We start from the raw sequence: 22,319 nt of genomic DNA, 5'->3' as shown, positions 1-22,319 counted from the left end.
CTCATTATATATAGTAAGACGTGCACTGGTTTACCCCAGTAGTGATTCTCCAGCAGGAGGAGGTTCTTACTCATTGGTAATTCATCGTTTTATAGCTTTTTAACTTTGTGTATTTTCTTTAATGTGTGTAGCCCTCTAAAGCTTTGCATACGACTTGTAGGTCTGAAGGTGACCACAGTAGTGGTCGAAACCGGTGACCGTAATAAATAAATTGTGATCAAGACTGTTTTTGATAGTAAATAGAAAGGAAACTCATTTGTACGTGGCCACGTACTATGTGAGTGAAAACCCGAACAAAAGTTGAAAGACTTACAACCGTCCAGTAGAAAGAGGAGCCCACGTAGTCAGCTGCGAGGTGGTTGCATGCCTAGACTCTGGAATGTACTGTGGAACAAGCTGATGTGAAGTGTGGTGCAGAGTTGTCAGCGGCTAGCGTGCCGGGAAAGGTAAAGCAACCGGTGTGAGTGGTTATGAAAAAGAGCCAGAGTGTCGCAGGAGAGGGAAATGAAGAACTATGACAGCAGACTAGTCCGAATGCTCACAAGCAGTTAAAACTAAAACTGAAAACTGTATTCACTCTTTTCCAAACCGACTGACCAGCTCGTACATTCCTAATTATGTTTGAAAGTGAATTACCATCGCTAGTTACTTTTTTACAATTCCATGTTTACTACACTGACTTACATTTTATTTCCTCCCTTGTTTCAGTAAATATGTACGCTTGAAGATGGTATTATAATTTTTCCGAAACTGGCGGTGTTTATCATTAAAAAGTCACAACTGGAGTCGATATTTTCAGTCTGATTACTCTCGTAATTATATAGTTAGGAACAAAATATTTGGAACACTTTCGATATTTTTGTACATTATTATTATTATTATTATTTGTGTTTGTACCAAACCAGGGATCGCGGCCAGACCTCTTGCTCGTCGAGGAAGAGGACGCAGCAGCAACAGCCAAGCCACTGACGCCAATATCCAGAGGAGGTCAACCAGCACTCCCGGTGTCAGACGACCCGTTCGACACTTCAGCAGTCGCTGGCAACTTGCTGCCTGGGAAGGCCGAGCTCAAGGTGCTCGAGAGCGAGCTCATCGGCGGACCTCTGAAGCGCAGCTACACCGACCCCGACTTCGACCCCAGGGCCAGTGATCCAAAGGAGGACGCGGACCGGCCCGAGCAACCCCAGGAGGCTCACCCAGACCAGCGACCCGGCACACCCGACAGGCCCGACCTGCTGAACCTGCCACCTGCCGAGTCCCAGCTCGCCCACAAGCCGCTCACGCCGACAGACTCCCTCCCAGAATCCGCCGCGCCACCCATCGACGGCTGCGACGTTGACGACCCCTTCGACACCTCAATTGTCGACGGTCTGGTGGCCCCGGGCCGCGCCGAGCTCAGAGCGCTGGAATCTGAACTCATCGGGTAGTGACAAGTGGTCCGTCTGAAGCACCCAACCCTCCCAGTATTTCCAAATCTCTCTGCACTCGACCATTCATCTCCGTTTTACCTAGTTGAACAGTCATTGTCAAAATTCACCTCCCATAGGTTACGGTGCTATACCTACGCAACAGGACAAGTAGCAGAGTAAGAAAATTAAACATAGGAAACAGTAGAATGGTGTAAAATCAAAACTTTGGTCCCAAATTTTGTTACTAAACAATAGGCTCTGTGTGATTGCTACTAGCAGTGTACGACAACGTTTTCTAATACAACTGGTAATCAAAGCACATGCCTATCTCGTCAAATGTAATATCATCAGGGCTCATCTTGGTCTAGCAGACTCACCAGTTCCTCCTAGTAATACCACAACTGTAAGTTGCTGACAGAATACAGACCTACAGGAAGGCAGACGTTTGTCCAGAAGCGGATACCTCTCCTGAACGCTCTCGAGTGAGACTATAGTAAGATATATTGGACCCAATTGCACAAGAGTCGCCAGCCATGGATTTCGAGACGGCCAGCAAGGGTGGCAACCCGTTCCTGATGGACGACTTCCCGACGGCGTCATCCGCGAGCGACCCACTGGGCAGCGGCGGCATCTTCGGCACGACCACGACCGCGCCCACCAGCACGTCGTCCAACCCATTCCTCAGCGACTTCGACTTCTCGGCAGCGGGGTCGGAGCAGGCGCCGCCGACCACGGCTGCCGCCGGCCCCGCGGGGGACAACCCGTTCCTCAGCGGCGACACCGCCGTCTCGTCGCCCTTCCTGCTGGACGACGCGCCCAGCGGGGGCAGTGGCGCCATATCCTCCACCAACCCCTTCGCACAGTTCAGCTCTGCTGCCACTGGAGGTAGGGTCGAGTGTCACATTACAACCTTGGAACAAAGCATGAGTTTATATAAATATGTTTATCAATGTATGTCAACACGATCAAAATTACCCAGCCACTTACACTGACAAGCCAAATCATTATGACCACTGACCACCCCGACGTTGGACGCCTCCTTGTGGCGTTGTGGGCATACTGGCCACTAAAACTGCTACACCAGGAAGAAATGCAGATGATAAACGGGTATTCATTGGATAAATATATTATACTAGAACTGACATGTAATTACATTTTCACACAACTTGGGAGCATAGATCCTGAGAAATCAGTAGCCAGATCAACCACCTCTGGCCGTAATAACTGCCTTGATGCGCCTACGCATTGAGTAAAACAGAGCTTGGATGGCGTGTACAGGTACAGCTGCCCATGCAGCTTCAACACGATACCACAGTTCATCAAGAGTAGCGTATTGTGACGAGCCAGTTGCTCGGCCACCATTGACCAGACGTTTTCAATTGGTGAGAGATCTGGAGGACGTGCTGGCCAGGGCAGCCGTCGAACATTTTCTGTATCCAGAAAGGCCCGTACAGGACCTGCAACATCTGGTCGCGCATTATCCTGCTGAAATGTAGGGTTTCGCAGGGATCGAATGAAGGGTAGAGCCACGGGTCGTAACACATCTGAAATGTAACGTCGACTGTTGGAAGTGCCGTCAATGCGAACAAGAGGTGACCGAGACGTGTAACCAATGGTACCGTATACAATCACGCCGGGTGATACGCCAGTATGGCGATGATGAATACACGCTTCCAATGTGCGTTCACCGCGATGTCGCCAAACACGGTTGCGACAATCATGATGCTGTAAACAGAACTTGAACTCATCAGAAAAATGACACTTTGCAATTCGTGCACCCAGGTTCGTCGTCGAGTACACCATCGCAGGCGCTCCTGGCTGTGATGCAGCGTCAAGGGTAACCGCAGCCACGGTCGCCGAGCTGATGGTCCGTGTTGCTGCAAACGTCGTCGAACTGTTCGTGCAGATGGATGATGTCTTGCAAACGTCCCCATCTGTTGACTCAGGGATCGAGACGTGGCTGCACGATCCGTTACAGCCATGCGGATAAGATGCCTGTCATCTCGACTGCTAGTGATACTAGGCCGTTGAGATCCAGCACGGCGTTCCGTATAACCCTCCTGAACCCACCGATTCCATATTCTGCTAACAGTCATTGGATCTCGACCGACGCGAGCAGCAATGTCGCGATACGATAAACCGCAGTCGCGCGGTAGGCTACAATCCGACCTTTATGAAAGTCGGAAACGTGATGGTATGCATTTCTCCTCATTACACGAGGCATCACAACGACGTTTCACCAGGCAACGCCGGTCAACTGCTGCTTGTGTATGAGAAATCGGTTGGAAACTTTCCTCATGTCAGCACGTTGTAGGTGTCGTCAGCGGCGCCAACCTTGTGTGAATGCTCTGAAAAGCTAATCATTTGCATATCACAGCATCTTCTTCCTGTCGGTTAAATTTCGCGTCTGTAGCACGTCATCTTCGTGGTGTAGCAATTTTAATAGCCAGTAGTGTAGTTTGAGCAGACACGGATGGGATGGTGGGGGGAGGGGGGGGGGGGGGGAGGGACATCACCCAAGCGAAGATACTGGCTGCAAATGGGGAAATCCATTGAGATTACTTTGACAAAGAGCAGATTATTATTAGGCAGATCCTGTGAACAGGTGTCTCGAAAATGGCAAAGCTACTCGAATAGTAGTGAGCTACTGTCATGAGCATTTATGGAAAGAGATAGGACAGTGAAACAACCACAAGGCACTAAAGGGTTGGAGGGTCACGACTCTCCATAGAACGTGGGGGTTCGAAGGCTTGTCTACAACGTAAAGTAGCATAGATTGTGATCTGTGGCATCTCCGCCGAAAGAGCACAATGCTGTTTCACGAAAAAGTCCTTCAGAGCGCTCCGTTCATGGTACATTGTTGACATTGGACTCCAGAGCAGACTACCCGACATTTTCACTTTTTGACCCAACGACATCGTCAATTATGACTGTAGTGGGCACAGGACCATCGGGATTCGACCGTCGATCAGTGGAAATCTGTCGGTTCTTCAGGCGAATTGCATTTTTTCTTCACTAGGTCGATGGTCGTCTCCACAAACGCCATCATCCAGGTGAATGGCGACTCGAAACGTGTAGCGCACCACAGAGGGAGGCTGGTAGGAGCAGTATTACGCTATGGGAGACATTCTCCTGCTGTTGCATGGGGCCTGTGGCAGTAATTGAAGACATTCTGCAAACCACATGCATCCTTTCATGCTTTGTCATCGACGACGTTATCATCCTTCAGCGGTCTGTGTGTCGGAGCCAGAAACTTCCTACAGAGCATTATAGCGAACTCACGTTGATGTCTCGGCGACCAAACTCGCGTAATGTAAATCGTATGGAATGCATCTGGGTCGCTATCGGGCACCATCCCCGTGTACGCAAATCAGCGGCCCGTTATATACGCGAATCGTGCATGGACATCTAAAGCCACATACCTGCACAAAATCGAGCGAGGTGGCGCAGTGATTAGCACACTGGCCTCGCATTGGGGAGGACGGCAGTTCAAACCCGTGTCCAGCCATTCTGATTTAGGATTTCCATGATTTCCCTAAATCGCTCCAGGCAAATAACGGGATCGTTCCTTTGAAAGGGCACAGCTGACTTACTTTCCCATCCTTTCCTAATGCGATGGGACCAATGATCTTGGTGTTCGATCCCCTCCCCCAAATCAACCAACCAACCAACCAACCAACCAACCAACCAACCAACCAACGTCCACAAACCTATCAACAAACTGCCAGAGCTCTGATACGCAGAATCAGCTATGTACGAGTATTTTGTTCCAAATACGGATAAACAAGCTATTAAGCAGTTGGTCATAATGTTTTGACTCATCAGTGTATTAGTGGACATTAATAAGGCATGAGTCCACCTTCCGCCTTTACGACGTCTTCAACTGTACTGGGGGCACTTTCAATCAGGTGGCTGAACGCCTGTGGGGGAATGGCAACCCATTCCTCCTCATCAACCGAAAAGAGAGGAGGTAGTCAAGACGGACGCTCGGGTCTGGAGTGAAGTCGACATTATAATTCATCCCAAAGGTGTTCCACTGGGTTCAGGTAGGAACTCTGATCAGACCAGTCCATTTCAGGAATGTTACTCTCTACAAACCATTGCCAAACAGATGTGGCACTATAAGAAGATGCAATTTTCATTGCTAATACAATCAGTCATCGTCTCTTAACTGTTCATCTGCTGTACGCTGTACACAATATGGTAAAATTTGTTCATATCTTGCCACATCTAGCGTTTTCTGAAGTGCAATAAAGGGGACTGCAACTTAACCTCAGAAATCAGCCCCTGTATAGTAAAATCATCTCCTCTGTGCTGCACTGTTCGCACTACACATAACGGCAGGTAATGTTCTACAAGCATTCACTGAACCCAAATCCTTCCATCAGACTGGCACAGGGTAGAGTGTTTCGTCACACCAAATCACTTACATTTAGTCATCCATTGTTCAGTGGTGTGTGGTCTTTTCATTACCTTAAGCTTCACCTAGCACTGAGAAAAAATGTGTGGCTTATGAGGAGCTGCTTGATCTTTGTACCACATTCTTTAACGTCCTAACCGCAGTCATTGTGCTAGCAGACATACAGTAACTAGCCCACGTCTCTGATATCTCCTGATCAATGCAGTCTGCTGTTACTTCTTCCCTACTGGCAACACAGTACTAACAGCCGCCCCTCCCAGCCCCTGCAGGTCCGGGGGTTAGAATAGGCCCAAGGTATTCCTGCCTGTCGTAACAGGCGACTAAGAGTCTCACATTTTTTGGCCCTTTGAGTTCTATGGTTTGACCTGCCAGTTTCAAAATTCTACAAAAGTGCGGGCCACATGGGGAAGAACGCCTTACGTGGTGTACGAGTGCCCTTAGATTTGATCTCCTGAATCTCTTGTCATGGCTTTGCATCTCCTCCTGCGATTCAATTATTTGGGCGAGGACACTTATGGGGTATGTCATCTTCTTCAATTGTCTCATCTTTCGCCCCCATGACAATATTGGATTTCTCTGCACCCAATATCCAGCACGGTAGCCAGTCCATTGTGGTGAGTCCATCATGTATCCATTTGGTGTTAGTCCCCTGACGATCCAGTGATCGCACTGCTGATGCCTGAGCTGTAAACTCCCCACGTGTGCCAAGGAGTAGATGCCTGTCTTCCTGGGGCATCCGGACTCCTGGCAATGGTCATCATGCCAGTTGGCCTTTGCTGTGGCTGCATGGGGAGACCCCCTGATCAGAGTGGGTGGCTTCAGGGCAGATGACCTGCAATGAAGTGGACTAGGTCATCTCTTGATGGTGACTGTACAGCACCAGCAGTCTCTAAGAAGAGCAAGATTCAATACAATGCCGACAGGTACGACCCTAAATTGTTTCCCTTCCTTGCTACACCATGGGAGGAATGTAGAGCTACAGAACAGAGAGCCATATTCATCTTGGTTCTTAGTCTGTAGCCGAACCGATGGTGACTCTCTAGCGACTGAACCTCAATTTTTCGTTGAACACCATGAGGATAGGTTTGGAGGAGTGACAGCACTGTCCAAGATGCGAAATGGCACAGTCTTGATTCAGACAGCATCCCCAGCCCAGCCCAGTCCCGAGCGTTACCCGCCTGTGACAAGGTGGGTGATATTCCTGTTTCCTCACCATTGTCCAGGGGATTATTTTCCATCGTGACCTCCTCTCGCAGTCTGACAACGAGTTCCACGTCAATTTCGAATGGCGGGGTGTTCATTTCATTCGGCGTGTTTACTGGGTTGCTACCGGTGCCCTCATCTTGGCCTTTGAGGGTGATTCATTGCCTGAAAAGGTCATGGTGATGGTTTACCTCAGTGACGTTAAACCATTCGTCCGTCCCCCTATGCGGTGCTTTAAGTGCTAGAAGTTCGGGCACATGTCTTCCCGCTGCACTTTCAGCGCCACATGTCGACACTGTGGACGCCCTCTGCACCCAGATACTCAATGTGCGCCATCTCCCACTTGCATCAGCTGTGGAGAGCACCACTCCCCCTTGCCGCCAGACTGCCCAGTACTCCAAAAGGAGCGGAAAATTATGGAGTACAATACCCTGGACCGGTTGACTTACACAGAGACTAAATGTAAATTCGAAAGATTACACCAAAAAATGGTTCAAATGGCTCTGAGCATTGGGGACTTAACTTCTGAGGTCATCAGTCCCCTAGAACTTAGAACTACTTAAACCTAACTAACCTAAGGACATCACACACATCCATGCCCAAGGGAGGATTCGAACCTGCGACCGTAGCGGTCGCGCGGTTCCAGACTGTAGCGCCTAGAAGAGCTTGCCACACCGGCTGGCAGATTACACCACATTCAGTTGACGTCGACATATGCTGTCCCAAGTGCTAGTGGTTCGTCACTCTGCACCACGAACAGTGGGCCCTCTGGGCTACCAGAATACGTCCGCCCCCTTGGGGGTATGGGGCAAATCTTCCTCTTTTGCTCCCAAAGTCCTAAACACTGGGGACATAGGTCACCGCCTCCCTGCCGGAGAAGCAACAGCCTCCTCTGGCTCCTCTAGTGCGGAAGGGGTCCCTTGAGGCTCTAAGGTCTCCGCTAATGTCAAGGCGGACACTCGCCAGTGGCTCAAGGAGCCAAAAGCTGCTGGATGAAGAGCTTCAGTCATTAGTGCCTGAAGCTGCTTTGGAGAAATCCTCCCAGCAAGCCCATAAAGAGAAGTGAGAGAGCAAACAAAGAAAGAAGTGTCCGCTAAAAAACGGGACCCTCTGGTGGCCCCAACAACACCACTCCCTATCAATTCTGCGTCTGTGGATGCAGTAGAGATGTTAGCGTCACCTGTAGACCTGGATCTCACAGATGCCTCATCCAGCATAGAAATGGCTACAAATACTCAGTCGGAGGCAGCAAGTGACCCTGAGGCATAACCTTGCGCGCTTCATGCCTTCCCAGCCTCACGATAACGTCATCCTCCAATGGAATTGCGGCTGCTTTTCCTCCACCTGCTTTCTGCATTGCCCTCCAGGAAACCTGGTTCCCAGCAATGCGGGCCCTTGCCCCCCGCGGCTATAAGGGATATTACAGGAACTATAGCAACTATAATAGTGTGTTAGGTGAACCTGTGCCCCTTCAAACCGCTCTTCAAGTTGTGGCTGTCAGAATAAGGATGACGCAGGAAATTTGTCTGCAATGTATATCTTCCTCCAGATGGTGCAGTACCCCTGAATGCATTGGCTGCACTGATCAACTCCCTAAGCCTTTCCTACTTAGGGGAGATTTTAGCGCTCATAACCCCTTGTGGGTGGCACAGTTCTTACTTGCCGAGGCAGAGATGTCGAAAATGTACTGTCTCAGTTCGACCTCTGCCTCTTAAACACTGGGGCTGCCACACATTTCAGTGTGGCTCCTGGTAGCTACTCGGCCATTGATTTATCCATTTGCAGCCCAGGACTTCTCCAATCTTTTTGCTGGAGAGCACATGACGACCTGTGTCGTACCCACAGATGCCTGCCCAGATGGGCTTTAAACAAGGGGGTCTGAGAAACCTTCACCTCTGCTGTCACCTTTGAATCTCCTCCACACAGTAACATCGACGTGGTAGTTGAGCAGGTAACTACGACGATCGATTCTGCGGCGGAAAACGCGATCCCTTGTTCTTTAGGGTGCCCCTGGCGAAAGACAGACCCTTTGTGGTCGCCAGAAGTCACTGAGGCAATGAAGGAGGGTTCGCGCGCCCTTCCCTGGAGCACCTCGTAGCCTTTAAGCGGTTCCATGCCCACGATCGCCAGATAATCAGAAGGCGGAAACAGGAGTGTTGGGAGAGGTACGAGTCGACCATTGGATGCCATACATCACCTTCCCCAAGTCTGGGCAAAGATCAAACAAGTTTTACTTTACCAGACCCCAACACGTGTTCCTGTTGTTAACATAATTGGCATGTTATCTTCCGACGCAAACGCTATTGCCGAGCACTTTGCTGACCACTATGCTCGAGCCTCTGTGTCGGAGAATTACCCCCCCCCCCCCGCCCCCCGCCTTTCGCAATCACAAATGGTGGATTGAAGAGAAAGTACTCTAGTCCACTACACGCCACAGTGAACCTTTTTGTCATCAGTCTACTGACTAGTTTGATGCGCCCCGCCACGAATTCCTTTCCTGTGCTAACCTCTTCATCTCAGAGTAGCACTTGCAACCTACGTCCTCAATTATTTGCCTGACGTATTCCAATCTCTGTCTTCCTCTACAGTTTTTGCCCTCTACAGCTCCCTCTAGTACCATGGAAGTCATTCCCTCATGTCTTAGCAGATGTCCTATCATCCTGTCCCTTCTCCTTATCAGTGTTTTTCACGTATTCCATTCCTCTCCGATTCTGCGTAGAACCTCCTCATTCCTTATCTTATCAGTCCACCTAATTCTCAACATTCGTCTATAGCACCACATCTCAAATGCTTCGATTCTCTTCTGTTCCGGTTTTCCCACAGTCCATGTTTCACTACCATACAATGCTGTACTCCAGACGTACATCCTCAGAAATTTCTTCCTCAAATTAAGGCCGGTATTTGATATTAGTAGACTTCTCTTGGCCAGAAATGCCTTTTTTGCCATAGCGAGTCTTCTTTTGATGTCGTCCTTGCTCCGTCCGTCATTGGTTATTTTACTGCCTAGGTAGCAGAATTCCTTAACTTCATTGACTTCGTGACCATCAATCCTGATGTTAAGTTTCTCGCTGTTCTCATTTCTACTACTTCTCATTACCTTCGTCTTTCTCCGATTTACTCTCAAACCATACTGTGTACTCATTAGACTGTTCATTCCGTTCAGCAGATCATTTAATTCTTCTTCACTGTCACTCAGGATAGCAATGTCATCAGCGAATCGTATCATTGATATCCTTTCACTTTGTATTTTAATTCCACTCCTGAACCTTTCTTTCATTTCCATCATTGCTCCCTCGATGTACAGATTGAAGAGTAGGGGCGAAAGGCTACAGCCTTGTCTTACACCCATCTTAGTACGAGCACTTCGTTCTTGATCGTCCTCTCTTATTATTCCCTCTTGGTTGTTGTACATATTGTATATGACCCGTCTCTCTCTATAGCTTGCCCCTACTTTTTTCAGAATCTCGAACAGCTTGCACCATTTTATATTGTCGAACGGTTTTTCCAGGTCGACAAATCCTATGAAAGTGTCTTGATTTTTCTTTAGCCTTGCTTCCATAATTAGCCGTAACGTAAGAATTGCCTCTCTCGTCCCTTTACTTTTTCTAAAGCCAAACTGATCGTCACCTGGCGCATTCTCAATTTTCTTTTCCATTCTTCTGTATATTATTCTTGTAAGCAGCTTCGATGCATGAGCTGCTAAGCTGATTGTGCGATAATTCTCGCACTTGTCAGCTCTTGCCGTCTTCGGAATTGTGTGGATGATGCTTTTCCGAAAGTCATATGGTATATCGCCAGTCTCATATATTCTACACACCAACGTGAATAGTCGTTTTGTTGCCACTTCCCCCAATGATTTTATAAATTCTGATGGAATGTTATCTATCCCTTCTGACTTATTTGACCGTAAGTCCTCCAAAGCTCTTTTAAATTCCGATTCTAATACTGGATCCCCTATATCTTCTAAATCGACTCCTGCTTCTTCTATCAAATTAGACAAATCTTCACCCTCATAGAGGCTTTCAATGTATTCTTTCCACCTATCTGCTCTCTCCTCTGCATTTAACAGTGGAATTCCCGTTGCACTCTTAATGTTACCACAGTTGCTTTTAATGTCACCAAAGGTTGTTTTGACTTTCCTGTATGCTGAGTCTGTCCTTCCGACAATCATATCTTTTTCGATGTCTTCACATTTTTCCTGCAGCCATTTCGTCTTAGCTTCCCTGCACTTCCTATTTATTTCATTCCTAAGCAACTTGTATTTCTGTATTCCTGACTTTCCCGGAACATGTTTGTACTTCCTCCTTTCATCAATCAACTGAGGTATTTCTTCTGTCACCCATGGTTTCTTCGCAGCTACCTTCTTTGTACCTATGTTTTCCTTCCCAACTTCTGTGATGGCCCTTTTTAGAGATGTCCATTCCTCTTCAACTGTACTGCCTACTGCGTTATTCCTTGTTGCTGTATCTATAGCGTTAGAGAACTTCAAACGTATCTCGTCATTCCTTAGTACTTCCGTATCCAACTTCTTTGCGTATTGAATCTTCCTGACTAATATCTTGAACTTCAGCCTACTCTTTATCACTACTATATAGTGATCTGAGTCTATATCTGCTCCTGGGTACGCCTTACAATCCAGTATCTGATTTCGGAATCTCTGTCTGACCATGATGTAATCTAATTGAAATCTCCCCGTATCTCCCGGCCTTTTCCAAGTATACCTCCTCCTCTTGTGATTCTTGAACAGGATATTCGCTATTACTAGCTGAAACTTGTTACAGAACTCAATTAGTCTTTCTCCTCTTTCATTCCTCGTCCCAAGCCCATATTCTCCTGTAACCTTTTCTTCTACTCCTTCCCCTACAACTGCATTCCAGTCGCCCATGACTATTAGATTTTCGTCCCCCTTTACATACTGCATTACCCTTTCAATATCCTCGTGCTCTTTCTCTATCTGTTCATCTTCAGCTTGCGACATCGGCTTGTATACCTGAAATATCGTTGTCGGTGTTGGTCTGCTGTCGATTCTGATTAGAACAACCCGGTCACTGAACTGTTCACAGTAACACACCCTCTGCCCTACCTTCCTATTCATAACGAATCCTACACCTGTTATACCATTTTCTGCTGCTGTTGATATTACCCGATACTCATCTGACCAGAAATCCTTTTCTTCCTTCCACTTCACTTCACTGACCCCAACTATATCTAGATTGAGCCTTTGCATTTCCCTTTTCAAATTTTCTAGTTTCCCTACCACGTTCAAGCTTCTGACATTCCACGCCCCGACTCGTAGAACGTTATCCTTTCGTTGATTATTCAATCTTTTTCTCATGGTAACCTCCCCCTTGGCAGTCCCCTCCCGGAGATCCGAATTGGGGACTATTCCGGAATCTTTTGCCAATGGAGAGATCATCATGACACTTCTTCAATTACAGGCCACATGTCCTGTGGATACACGTTACGTGTCTTTAATTCAGTGGTTTCCATTGCCTTCTGCATCCTCATGTCGTTGATCACTGCTGATTCTTCCGCCTTTAGGGGCAACTTCCCACCCCTAGGACAAGAGAGTGCCCTGAACCTCTATCCGCTCCTCCGCCCTCTTTGACAAGGCCGTTGGCAGAATGAGGCTGACTTCTTATGCCGGAAGTCTTCGGCCGCCAATGCTGATTATTTATCAAAATTTAGGCAGTGGCGGGGATCGAACCCGGGACCGAAGACGTTTTGATTATGAATCAAAGACGCTACCCCTAGACCACGGGTACTCACCCTACAACGCCCTATTTACAGAGTGGGAGCTCCTCAGTGCTCTTGCACATTGTCCCGACACAGTTCCTGGGCCGGATCGGATCCAGTCTGATGATTAAACTACTCTCGTCTGACTACAAGCAACATCTCCTCGTGATCTTCAATCGGATCTGGTGCGATGGCGTTTTTCCATTGCACTGATGGGAGAGCACCATCATACGAGTGCTCAAACATGCCAAAAACACGCTTGATAGCTGTTGGCCCATCAGCCTCACCAACTTTCTTTGTAAACTGCTGGAACGTATGGTGTGTCGGCGGTTAAGCTGGGTCCCGGAGTCACACCGCCTACTGGCTCTGTGCCAGGGCCCCTTCCACCAGGGTCGCTCTACCACTGATAATCTTGTGTCCCTTGAGTCTGCCATCTGAACAGCCTTTTCCAGACGCCAACACGTGGTTTCCGTCTTTTTTGATTTACGAAAAGCGTGTGACACCACCTGGCAAAATCATATCCATGGCACATTATACAAGTGGGGTATCTGAGGCCCGCTCCCGATTTTTATCCAGAATTTCCTGTCGCTTCGTACTTTCCGTGTCCAATTTGCCTCCCATACTCCTCGCCCCGCCCCCCCCCCCCCCCCCCCGTCTACAAATCCACGAGAACGGGGTCCTGTATTGAGTTTATATCTATTTTTAGTAGGCATTAATGGGCTAGCAGCAGCTGTAGGATCGTCCGTCACACCCTCTCTGTATGCCGACGACTTCTGCATTTCGTACTGCTCCACCAGTACTGGTGTTGCTGAGCGGCGCCTACAGGGAACCATCCACAAGGAACAGTCATGGGATCTAGCCCATGGCTTTCAGTTTTCAGCCACAAAGTCTTGTGTTATGCACTTGTGTCGGCGTTGTACCGTTCATCTGGAACCAGAACATTATCTTACGGACGATCCCCTCACTGTAGTGGAGACATATGGATTTTTAGGACTGGTTTTCGACGCCAGATTTACTTGATTTCCTCACCTTCATAAGCTTAAGCGAAAGTGCTGGCAGCATCTCAACGCCCTCCGCTGCCTGAGCAACACCAACTGGGGTGCAGATCGCTCTACCCTGCTGCAGCTATACAGAGCCCTTGTTCAATCCCGCTCTGACTATGGGAGTCTGGTGTATGGTTCGGTGGCGCCCTCAGCGTTGCGTTTACTCGACCCAGTGCACAACTGTGGCGTTGGACTAGTGATAGGTGCTTTTAGGACGAGTCCGGTGGCCAGTGTCCGTGCGGATGCTGGAGTTCCTGCATTGCAGGTCAGGCGTCTACAACTGCTCGCCACTTAGGGTGCACATGTTCGTAGTTGTCCTGTGCATCCGAATTACCACCTTCTTTTCCCACCCACAGTGGTTCATCTCCCGCATCGGTGGCCCAAGTTGGGCTTCCAATTGCAGCTGACGTCCGATCCCTTCTATCTGAACTTGAGTCCTTGCCTTTACCACCTGTACTCGAGGTCCGATTGTGTACACCTCCATGGTATACATCTAGACCGCGACTTTGCCTGGACCTTTCGCATGGCCAAAAGGACTCGGTTCACCCCGCGGCTGTCCACTGTCACTTCATCTCGAGTGTTGACATGTGCCGAGGCCATGAATTGATTTACACCGACGGCTCGATGGGTGATGGTCACATCGGCTTTGCATATGTCCATGGAGGACATACTGAACAGCATTCCTTGCCTGATGGCTGCAGTGTATTCACTGCAGAGCTGGTGGCCATATCTCGCGCACTTCAGTATATCTGTTCATGCTCCGAGGAATCGTTTCTTCTTTCTACTGACTCCTTGAGTGGCCTACAAGCTATCGACCATTGCTACCCTCGCCATTCTTTGGTAGCGTCCATTCAGAAGTCCACTTATGCCTTGAAACGGTCACGTCGTTCAGTGGTCTTTGTGTGGACCCCAGGCAACGAACCTGTTGATAGGCTGGCCAAACTACGGAAACCGCTTCTGGAGATGGGCATCTCTGAACCTGACCTGCGTTCTGACTTACGCCACAGGGTTTTTCGGCTTTGGGAGACGGAACGGCGTAACAGTATGCACAACAAACTGCGTGTCATTAAGGAGACTACGAATGTATGGAAGTCTTCCATGGTGGCCTCTCGCATGGACTCAGTTGTCCTCTGCCAGCTCCGCATTGGCCACGCTTGGGCAACACACGGTCTCCTCTTGCGCCGTGAAGGTCCGCTTCAGTTTCTATGCGGCACCCGATTGACAGTAGCCCATATTCTAGTGAACTGTCCCTCTTTAACAGCCCATTGACGAAATCTTGTGTTACCGGACTCGTTGCTGCTCATTTTATCGGACACCACCTCATTGGCTGTTTTAGTTTTACGTTTTTTTCGTGAGAGTGGGTTTTATCATTTGATCTAAGTTTTAGGACATGTTTTTGTTCCTCTGTGTCCTCCACCCTAGTGCTTCTAGGGTGGAGGTTTTAATGTGTTGCAGAGTGGCTGGCTTTTCCTTTTTACTATCGTAGTCGGGTAGCGACTGTAATCTGCTTTCTTGTTTTGCTGTCTTCTGTTTCATGCGTCTCCCTGTTGTTTTCTTGTCCTATTTTGTTAATTTATTGTTAGTTATCTTTCCTTCATTCTTGTGGTTTTTCCTTTCAGTTTTGCGTTATATGTCTCATCTGATTTATTCTCACACTTGTGGCATTGTTTCAATAGGAACAAGGGACCGATGACCTCGTAGTTTGGTCCCTTCTCCACTCTTTTAAACCAACCAACCATCCTTTTACATGTCAGAAAAATATTCTATATAAGAATTTCACGCGTAATCGGTTAAAGTAAATCGCTATCAATGGGTTTCGATCTTGGGATTTTTAGTACGACTGTCTGACGGTCACCTACTAGAGATTTTCACATTCAGAGCTCACAGATATGATTTCCCTATACTCTTCTACTGGACGACAGCACACAGCACAAACTAAATCGGCCTGTTCGTTGACACACTATCAACACAACGTTTGGTACCGATCTGAGTTTCTGACATCTCGAGGTCTCGCATGATTTGAGAAGAGGCGCCATACCACTCTACGAGGTGCGGCTAGAAATAAATCGGACTGATGCTGGAAAAAACATTTATTTACAATTACTTACAATTTCATGTTATCTCCTTCAATGTACTCTTCTCCTCGGTCTCTACACCGCTCCATACGAATTTTCCACTGTTCATAGCAATGCTGCAGATCGTTTTCGGTAAGTCCATACATTACTTCCGTCGCTTTTTCTTTTACTGCTTCAACAGTCTCAAATCTAGTTCCTTTCAAAGCTGACTTGACTTTAGGGAAAAGAAAAAAGTCACAGGGGGCCAAATCAGGTGAGTAGGTTGGATGATCTAAGATGGGAATGTTGTGTTTTGCCAAAAACGTCTTCACTGACAACGCACTGTGAGCTGGGGCATTGTCTTGGTGAAGGATCCATGACTTTTTTCTCCACAAATCGTTCCGTTTTCTCCGTACTCGCTCACGTAGGGTAGCCAGGACGCTAATGTAGTAATGCTGATTCACTGTTTGTCCCTCCGGTACCCAATCAATGTGCACAATCCCTTTGATGTCAAAAAAAACAATCATCATTGCCTTGAATTTCGATTTTGACATTCGTGCTTTTTTTTGTCGTGGAGAACCAGGAGTTTTCCAATGCATCGATTGGCGTTTAGTTTCGGGATCGTAAGTAAAAAACCACGATTCATCGCAAGTAATAACATTTTGTAAGAAGGTGGGATCACTTTCAATGTTTTCCAGGATGTCAGAACAAATCATTCTTCGGCGTTCCTTCTGTTCAATTGTGAGGCACTTTGGAACCATTTTTGAACACACTTTGTTCATGTTGAAACTTTCATGAAGAATCTGCCTAACACTTTCCTTGTCAACTCCTGTTAACTCAGACACTGCTCTGATTGTTAAACGGCGATCTTGTCGAACAAGTTCACAGATTTTTTCAATGTTTGCATCAGTTTTTGCTGACAATGGTCTGCCAGTGCGAGTGTCATCACTGGTGTCTTCGCGGCCATCTTTAAATCGTTTAAACCACTCAAACACTTGTGTTCCCGATAAACAATCATCGCCGTACACTTGTTGTAACATTACAAACGTTTCACTTGCAGATTTTCCTAGTTTGAAACAAAATTTGATGTTAACACGCTGTTCTTTCTGTACACTCAACATTTTCCGACGCACAGACAAAACGTCAACTACTTAAAACAGACGCCACGGGCAGACTGAGTGCAGGAGGCAGATGAAACTCGAGCGGTAGGCGGAGCGAGAGTCACGTGACAGGCCACGCGACTTTCAGCCTTATTGCATTCGTTTTATTGTTTCACCAGTACTAGTCCGGTTTTTTCTAGCCACACCTCGTACACGCCTCCTTTTGTAGGACTGCGTGCAACAGCCGTTTGCAAGGTATCCGATTCGAAATCCCATTGCAGTGTTTTATCGGAAGCTGCTTGAGAGAGACTTACATTTACTGTCAGCAGCAATATACGTCTAGTTTCAACCCAATTGTCATTGATAAGGCGTGAACTTCGTGTCCGGTCTCTGTCCGTTAACAACTTCTTTACGAATCCAGTTGTCGTCAGTGTTACATTGTTGCCAGTGGTCAACCATTCTTTGTAGATGCGCTGGACAGCCTGTGTTGATATGACAGCGAATTGAGCACGTCATTGAAAATATAGTCAAGGGTACATTCAAATACGAACCGTTCTATCATTGTCACGTCTGCACTTCGACAGACATAAATGTACAGGGTGAAAATTTTAAGTTGACAAACCAGAATAACTCGATAAATAAGCTACACACGAAAAGAAGTGTAGAATCCAAAGTTGATTATTTTCGAAGGGGACAACTGCTGGTGCCAAATTTATCCCGCCACCCCAGCCCCCGGAAGGCAATTTTAAAATTTCTAATGGGAGCCCCCATTTTTATTGCAGAATCAGATTCTACATATAAAACTACGTACATTTTGTCTTAAACACTTGTTTTGGTTCTTGGTAGTTGGCGTTTTAATTCAAGAAAATCCATGTTCTCATTTTTGCGTAGAAAAGGTTATAGATAAATAAAAAATAGTTATTTACTTCGTAAATTTTGATTCGCTACAACTAAAACTCTCCCTCTCTCCCCATACGGTGGGGTTTAAGAGACAACGAAACAAACAAAACTTATCCGAATCTGCTGAAAAAATTAATATTTGGGTCAAGATTTCTAAAACTGTAATTCCTCTCTCTCCCCTATAGGGAGAGAGGGAGAGTTTTAGTTTTAGCGAATCAAAATTTACGAAGTAAATAAGTATTTATTTATCCGTAACCATTTTCCACCCAAAAATGAGAACATGGATTTTCTTGAATTACAGCGCCACCGACCAAGAATCAAAACAAATGTTTAAGACAAAATGAACGTAGTTTTTTTATGTAGAATATGATTCTGCAATAAGAAATGGGAGTTTCCATTTGAAATTTTGAAGTTGCCTCCCGCTCCCCCCCCCCCCCCTCTTCCCCAGGGGGTTGGGATGGCGGGCTAATTTTAGCACCAGCAGATATCCCCCTCGAAAATAATCAACTTCGGATTCTTCATATTTTTTCGTGTGAAGCTTATTTTTCGAGTTACTCTGGTTTGTCAACTTAAAGTTTCCACTCTGTGTATCGATACCACGTAGACGACTGACGAATACACATACACATACACATACACATACAGTACAGTTCACTATCACGACACATCAGCGGTGGAGAATCACATAGTCCCCTGGTGTCATTTCTGCAGCATCTACAGCGCTCCAAAATGAACAGTGTGGGATTTTAGAGAGTTGGTTTTGTCCAGTGGGGTTGCATAGTCAATGGGGGAATCCGTGAAGAAAGTAAGAAGTGAGCCGATAGGTGACTGTTGGAGGTGAGGGCAAGGGGTGATGGAACCAGTGGCCAATTAAGGAGAATACCACTAATACTGGTATGAACACACACTCACTACAGCCCTTGGGGTGGGCATAGGCGTGTAAACCGAACGATATTAGCGTCAGATCCATAGTCTTCGACTGTTCTAAAGACATCTAACCTACCCCCTTGGTGTTTGATGGATCCTGAGGTGGGAAGAGATTTTCCTTGACGATTTGCCAAGGACCTCCTCATTCCTTACCGTACATGTCCATCTAATTTTCAACGTTCTTCTGTTGCAACCGCATCTCAAATTCTTCTGTTCTCCTCTGTTCCAGTTTTCCCACCGTCCTTGTTTCACTACCGTACAATGATGTGTTCCAAACTTACATTCTGAGAAATTTCTTCCTCAAGTTAACGCCTATATTCTATACCTTGCTGACATAAAGAGCATAAATCAGGGATGTGTGGAGCAACTTCAGCCAAACGCGGTACACACATTACTTAGTATCTGAGGAAAAACAGGGCACATGGCACGCTCAACAATGTTTTAGAATAGGATGATGGTGCCTTGAGTATGTAAAATGGCTGATACTAGTTTCATAGCCAAAGGCTTTTGGGGTCATTGATTGGTGACACTACTGAAAACTTGTGAAAGCCAGACCTTCATGTGGACGTGGAGTGCTGCTAACAATATAAGTAATGCAAATAGAATACTACAGCCATATTTTCAAATTATTTGAATGTCCATATGAGGTGTCCGACATGATGGTGGTGTGGGTTTGGGAATGGGGTGTTTTGCATCTACAGTGATTTCATGCCCATTATCTCCATTTACTTCATGTCAGTGAAATCAGTTCAGTTGACGAGTGTTCTTTGTGCCAGGGTGGTAAGCGGGCGGGGCACCATCATATCCATTCTGCTGGTGGATGTATAATTGAGTGGAGGACCACCTATGCATGTCAGAGAGCAGTAGGAGGAAAACGTAGTGACAATAAAAGCCTGGAGGCGTACTCTCATATCCTGAAATTTAAGACTGCCCGTGAAATGTAAATCAAAATCAGAGTCCCTGCCTGGCACAGACGGATATGCACTGATCGTTTCGGTCCAACATCAGGCCTCCTGGAAGGCCAGTGCAGATTTGTTGCTAGTCAGAAGACTGTTCGGTTCAGCTACCGGAGGTGACGTGGAGCCCGTGTTTCAGCAGGAGGTGACATCAACCACCTGGACTTCTTCTCGTCGGTGGCTGTGACGACGGCGCCGTCCTCCGCGTCGGCGGGGGCCGACTCGTTCGGCTCTGGCGCCGGCAGCGACTACAGCCGCCTGTTCGCGGCTGCAGAGCCCGCCTCCGCAGTCACCACGTCCGCCGCCAGCGCCCTCGACTTCTTCGGGGGCAGCGCGGAGCCGGCGCCTGTCGCGCAGCCGCAGCAGTACCAGCCGCCTCCCAGGCCGGCGCCGCCCCCGGTCGCCGCCCTCCACCAGCCTCCGGCGGCGGACCTCCTGGCGGACGATGCGGGCGACTTCTGCAAGGTGAGTGTCTGCCGTGCTGGCGCCACCTACACACCCAGCTGCAGAAAACAACTAATGACGGGGATTGGGGATTCAGGGGGAATACACCCCGCGACTAAAAATCGCCCCACAACACTTTGTCACATGGTAGAAAAAGTAGAAGAGGTGCGAGCAAGCGCACTTCGATTTTCTGCCACACAGCATCATATGATCTCACATTTAAAATTTGTAATAATTAATAACAAATTTAGTTACAAGAACATGATTTTTCTTTTTTCTTTCTAATACTCCCAATATGTACACCACAGTGGTTGTATCTCCTGTGGGTTATACCTTTCCTTGCTTACTGAAATCCGAAATATATACATATAAATTATATGTAGATTAAACTAGTTGACATCAGATTACATATGTACCTATACCTTTTTTATGATCGGTACCTCATTCGATAGAAACGGATGTCTGATAGGATCACTTTGTCCATCCGTCCGTCTAACTGTTCAAAACCCTTTACCTGAGGAAGGCTTAGGCGTATCAAGTTAAAATTTGTTACATACTGAGGTCAGCAGCCGTTTGGTGGTGTAAAAACGTTAAACTTCTAAATCAATGAAATCAAAAGATATGGCCATTTATGTCACATTTTGAAACTGAAAATTCTATGGCACAATGATAAGAAGAGTGAGGACAGGAGAGAGACCTTCAAGGCAGTTAGAAGAGAAACAGCAAGAGGTCTACAAAAAGAGAAAAGGAAGTATCTAACTGTAGTCCTAGAATCTATAAAAGTGGAAAGCAGAGATGGAAACTCACAGGTTGTCAGTATACAAAGAAAAGTAAGAGAGGTTATCAAAGTGGAAACCTATTCACAAAAGATAAAAAACAAAATATGCTAACGCAGCTGGAAGATATCCTCGAAAGATTGAAAGAGTATTTCTCAGAAATGTTAAATTACACTGACCCGCACATACCCTTCGATTACGCAATGTCTGAAAGTGACAGCATTAATAATGACGAATGTAGAATCACAGAACAGGAAGTGATCCACACCATTCAAAAGCTGAAAAACAACAAGGAGCAGGCGAGGACCAGATATCAGCAGAGATGTTAAAAGAAGGCGGAAGCAAACTACACAAAGAAATATATAACCTTATCACAATTATATGGAAAACTCACACTGTCTGTAAATTGGAAAACGACAATAATTTGTCCCACATACAAGAAAGAATACAATGGAATGTGGAAATTACAGAAGAATCAGTTTGCTGAGCATAACATACTAAATCTGGTCAATGATCATTCTGGAAAAACTTAAATCTTATGCAGAAAACATTATTCAAGATTACCAGGCTGGATTTCGAACAAACCGTTCCACAACTGATAATTTGTTTACTATACGAAAGATCTTTGAGACATACTGGGAATTCAACAAAAACATCCACTGTCTCTTCATTGACTTTCAGCGAGCCTGTGACAGCATCCACGAAGTAGCCTCTACGACACATTACGGGAATTTAGTATACACAGTAAAATCAATAGGATGATACAACTGTGCATGGATGGCTCCCGGGCAGCAGTGAAGTTCAGAGGATCCGTATCCCCCACCTTTCCAATTAGAACAGTTTTGCGACAAGGAGACGCCCTTTCATGTGCCCTCTTCAACATTCCATTATAGAAAGTGGTCGGGAGAGTAATGTGCGTCTATATAGTGGTCTCCGATTCAAACAGAGTGAAGTAAAACTCCTGGCCTAAAAAGACATAGTATTGCTGAGTGAAACTGAAGAAGAACTGAAAGACATGTACTGATCTTTCAGGCACAGTGCCTGCAAAATGGGGCTTTTGAGCAACCAAGAGAAAACAGTATATGGAAATAGGTCGCGTTATAAACCCAAATCCTTACTTTGTAATTGACCAACAGTCTAAATTCAGAAAAGTTCTTCAGTTTAAATACCTTGTATCATGTTTCAACAGTAAAAATATCATAACAATGGATATAAACGAAAGAATAGCCTCAGGATCAAGATATCTGTGCTCACTAAGCAACCCACTCAAAAGTAAAACTTTGTCAGTCACCACAAAGATGAAGATACACAACACTATCATGTGCCCCATAGTACTGTACGGTTCAGAAAG

The 22,319-nt window shown here is 46.6% G+C and overlaps 1 protein-coding gene across 1 annotated transcript in view; it reads left to right on the top strand.

Moving 5' to 3' along the window:
* LOC124551235 overlaps window positions 1–22,319 on the top strand; it is a 343,125-nt gene that overhangs the window by 148,392 nt on the left and 172,414 nt on the right. The window contains exons 13-16 of the mRNA XM_047126229.1: window positions 906–1,423; window positions 1,761–1,798; window positions 1,932–2,294; window positions 19,891–20,213. Coding sequence (XP_046982185.1) covers window positions 906–1,423; window positions 1,761–1,798; window positions 1,932–2,294; window positions 19,891–20,213 — 1,242 coding nt within the window. The remainder of the gene's footprint in view (window positions 1–905; window positions 1,424–1,760; window positions 1,799–1,931; window positions 2,295–19,890; window positions 20,214–22,319) is intronic.

Source organism: Schistocerca americana, chromosome 9 (assembly GCF_021461395.2).
Source record: "Schistocerca americana isolate TAMUIC-IGC-003095 chromosome 9, iqSchAmer2.1, whole genome shotgun sequence".
Classification (NCBI taxonomy): domain Eukaryota; kingdom Metazoa; phylum Arthropoda; class Insecta; order Orthoptera; family Acrididae; genus Schistocerca; species Schistocerca americana.
The sequence above is the reverse complement of the archived record's forward strand: the minus strand, read 5'-3'. Positions and strand labels throughout refer to the sequence as shown.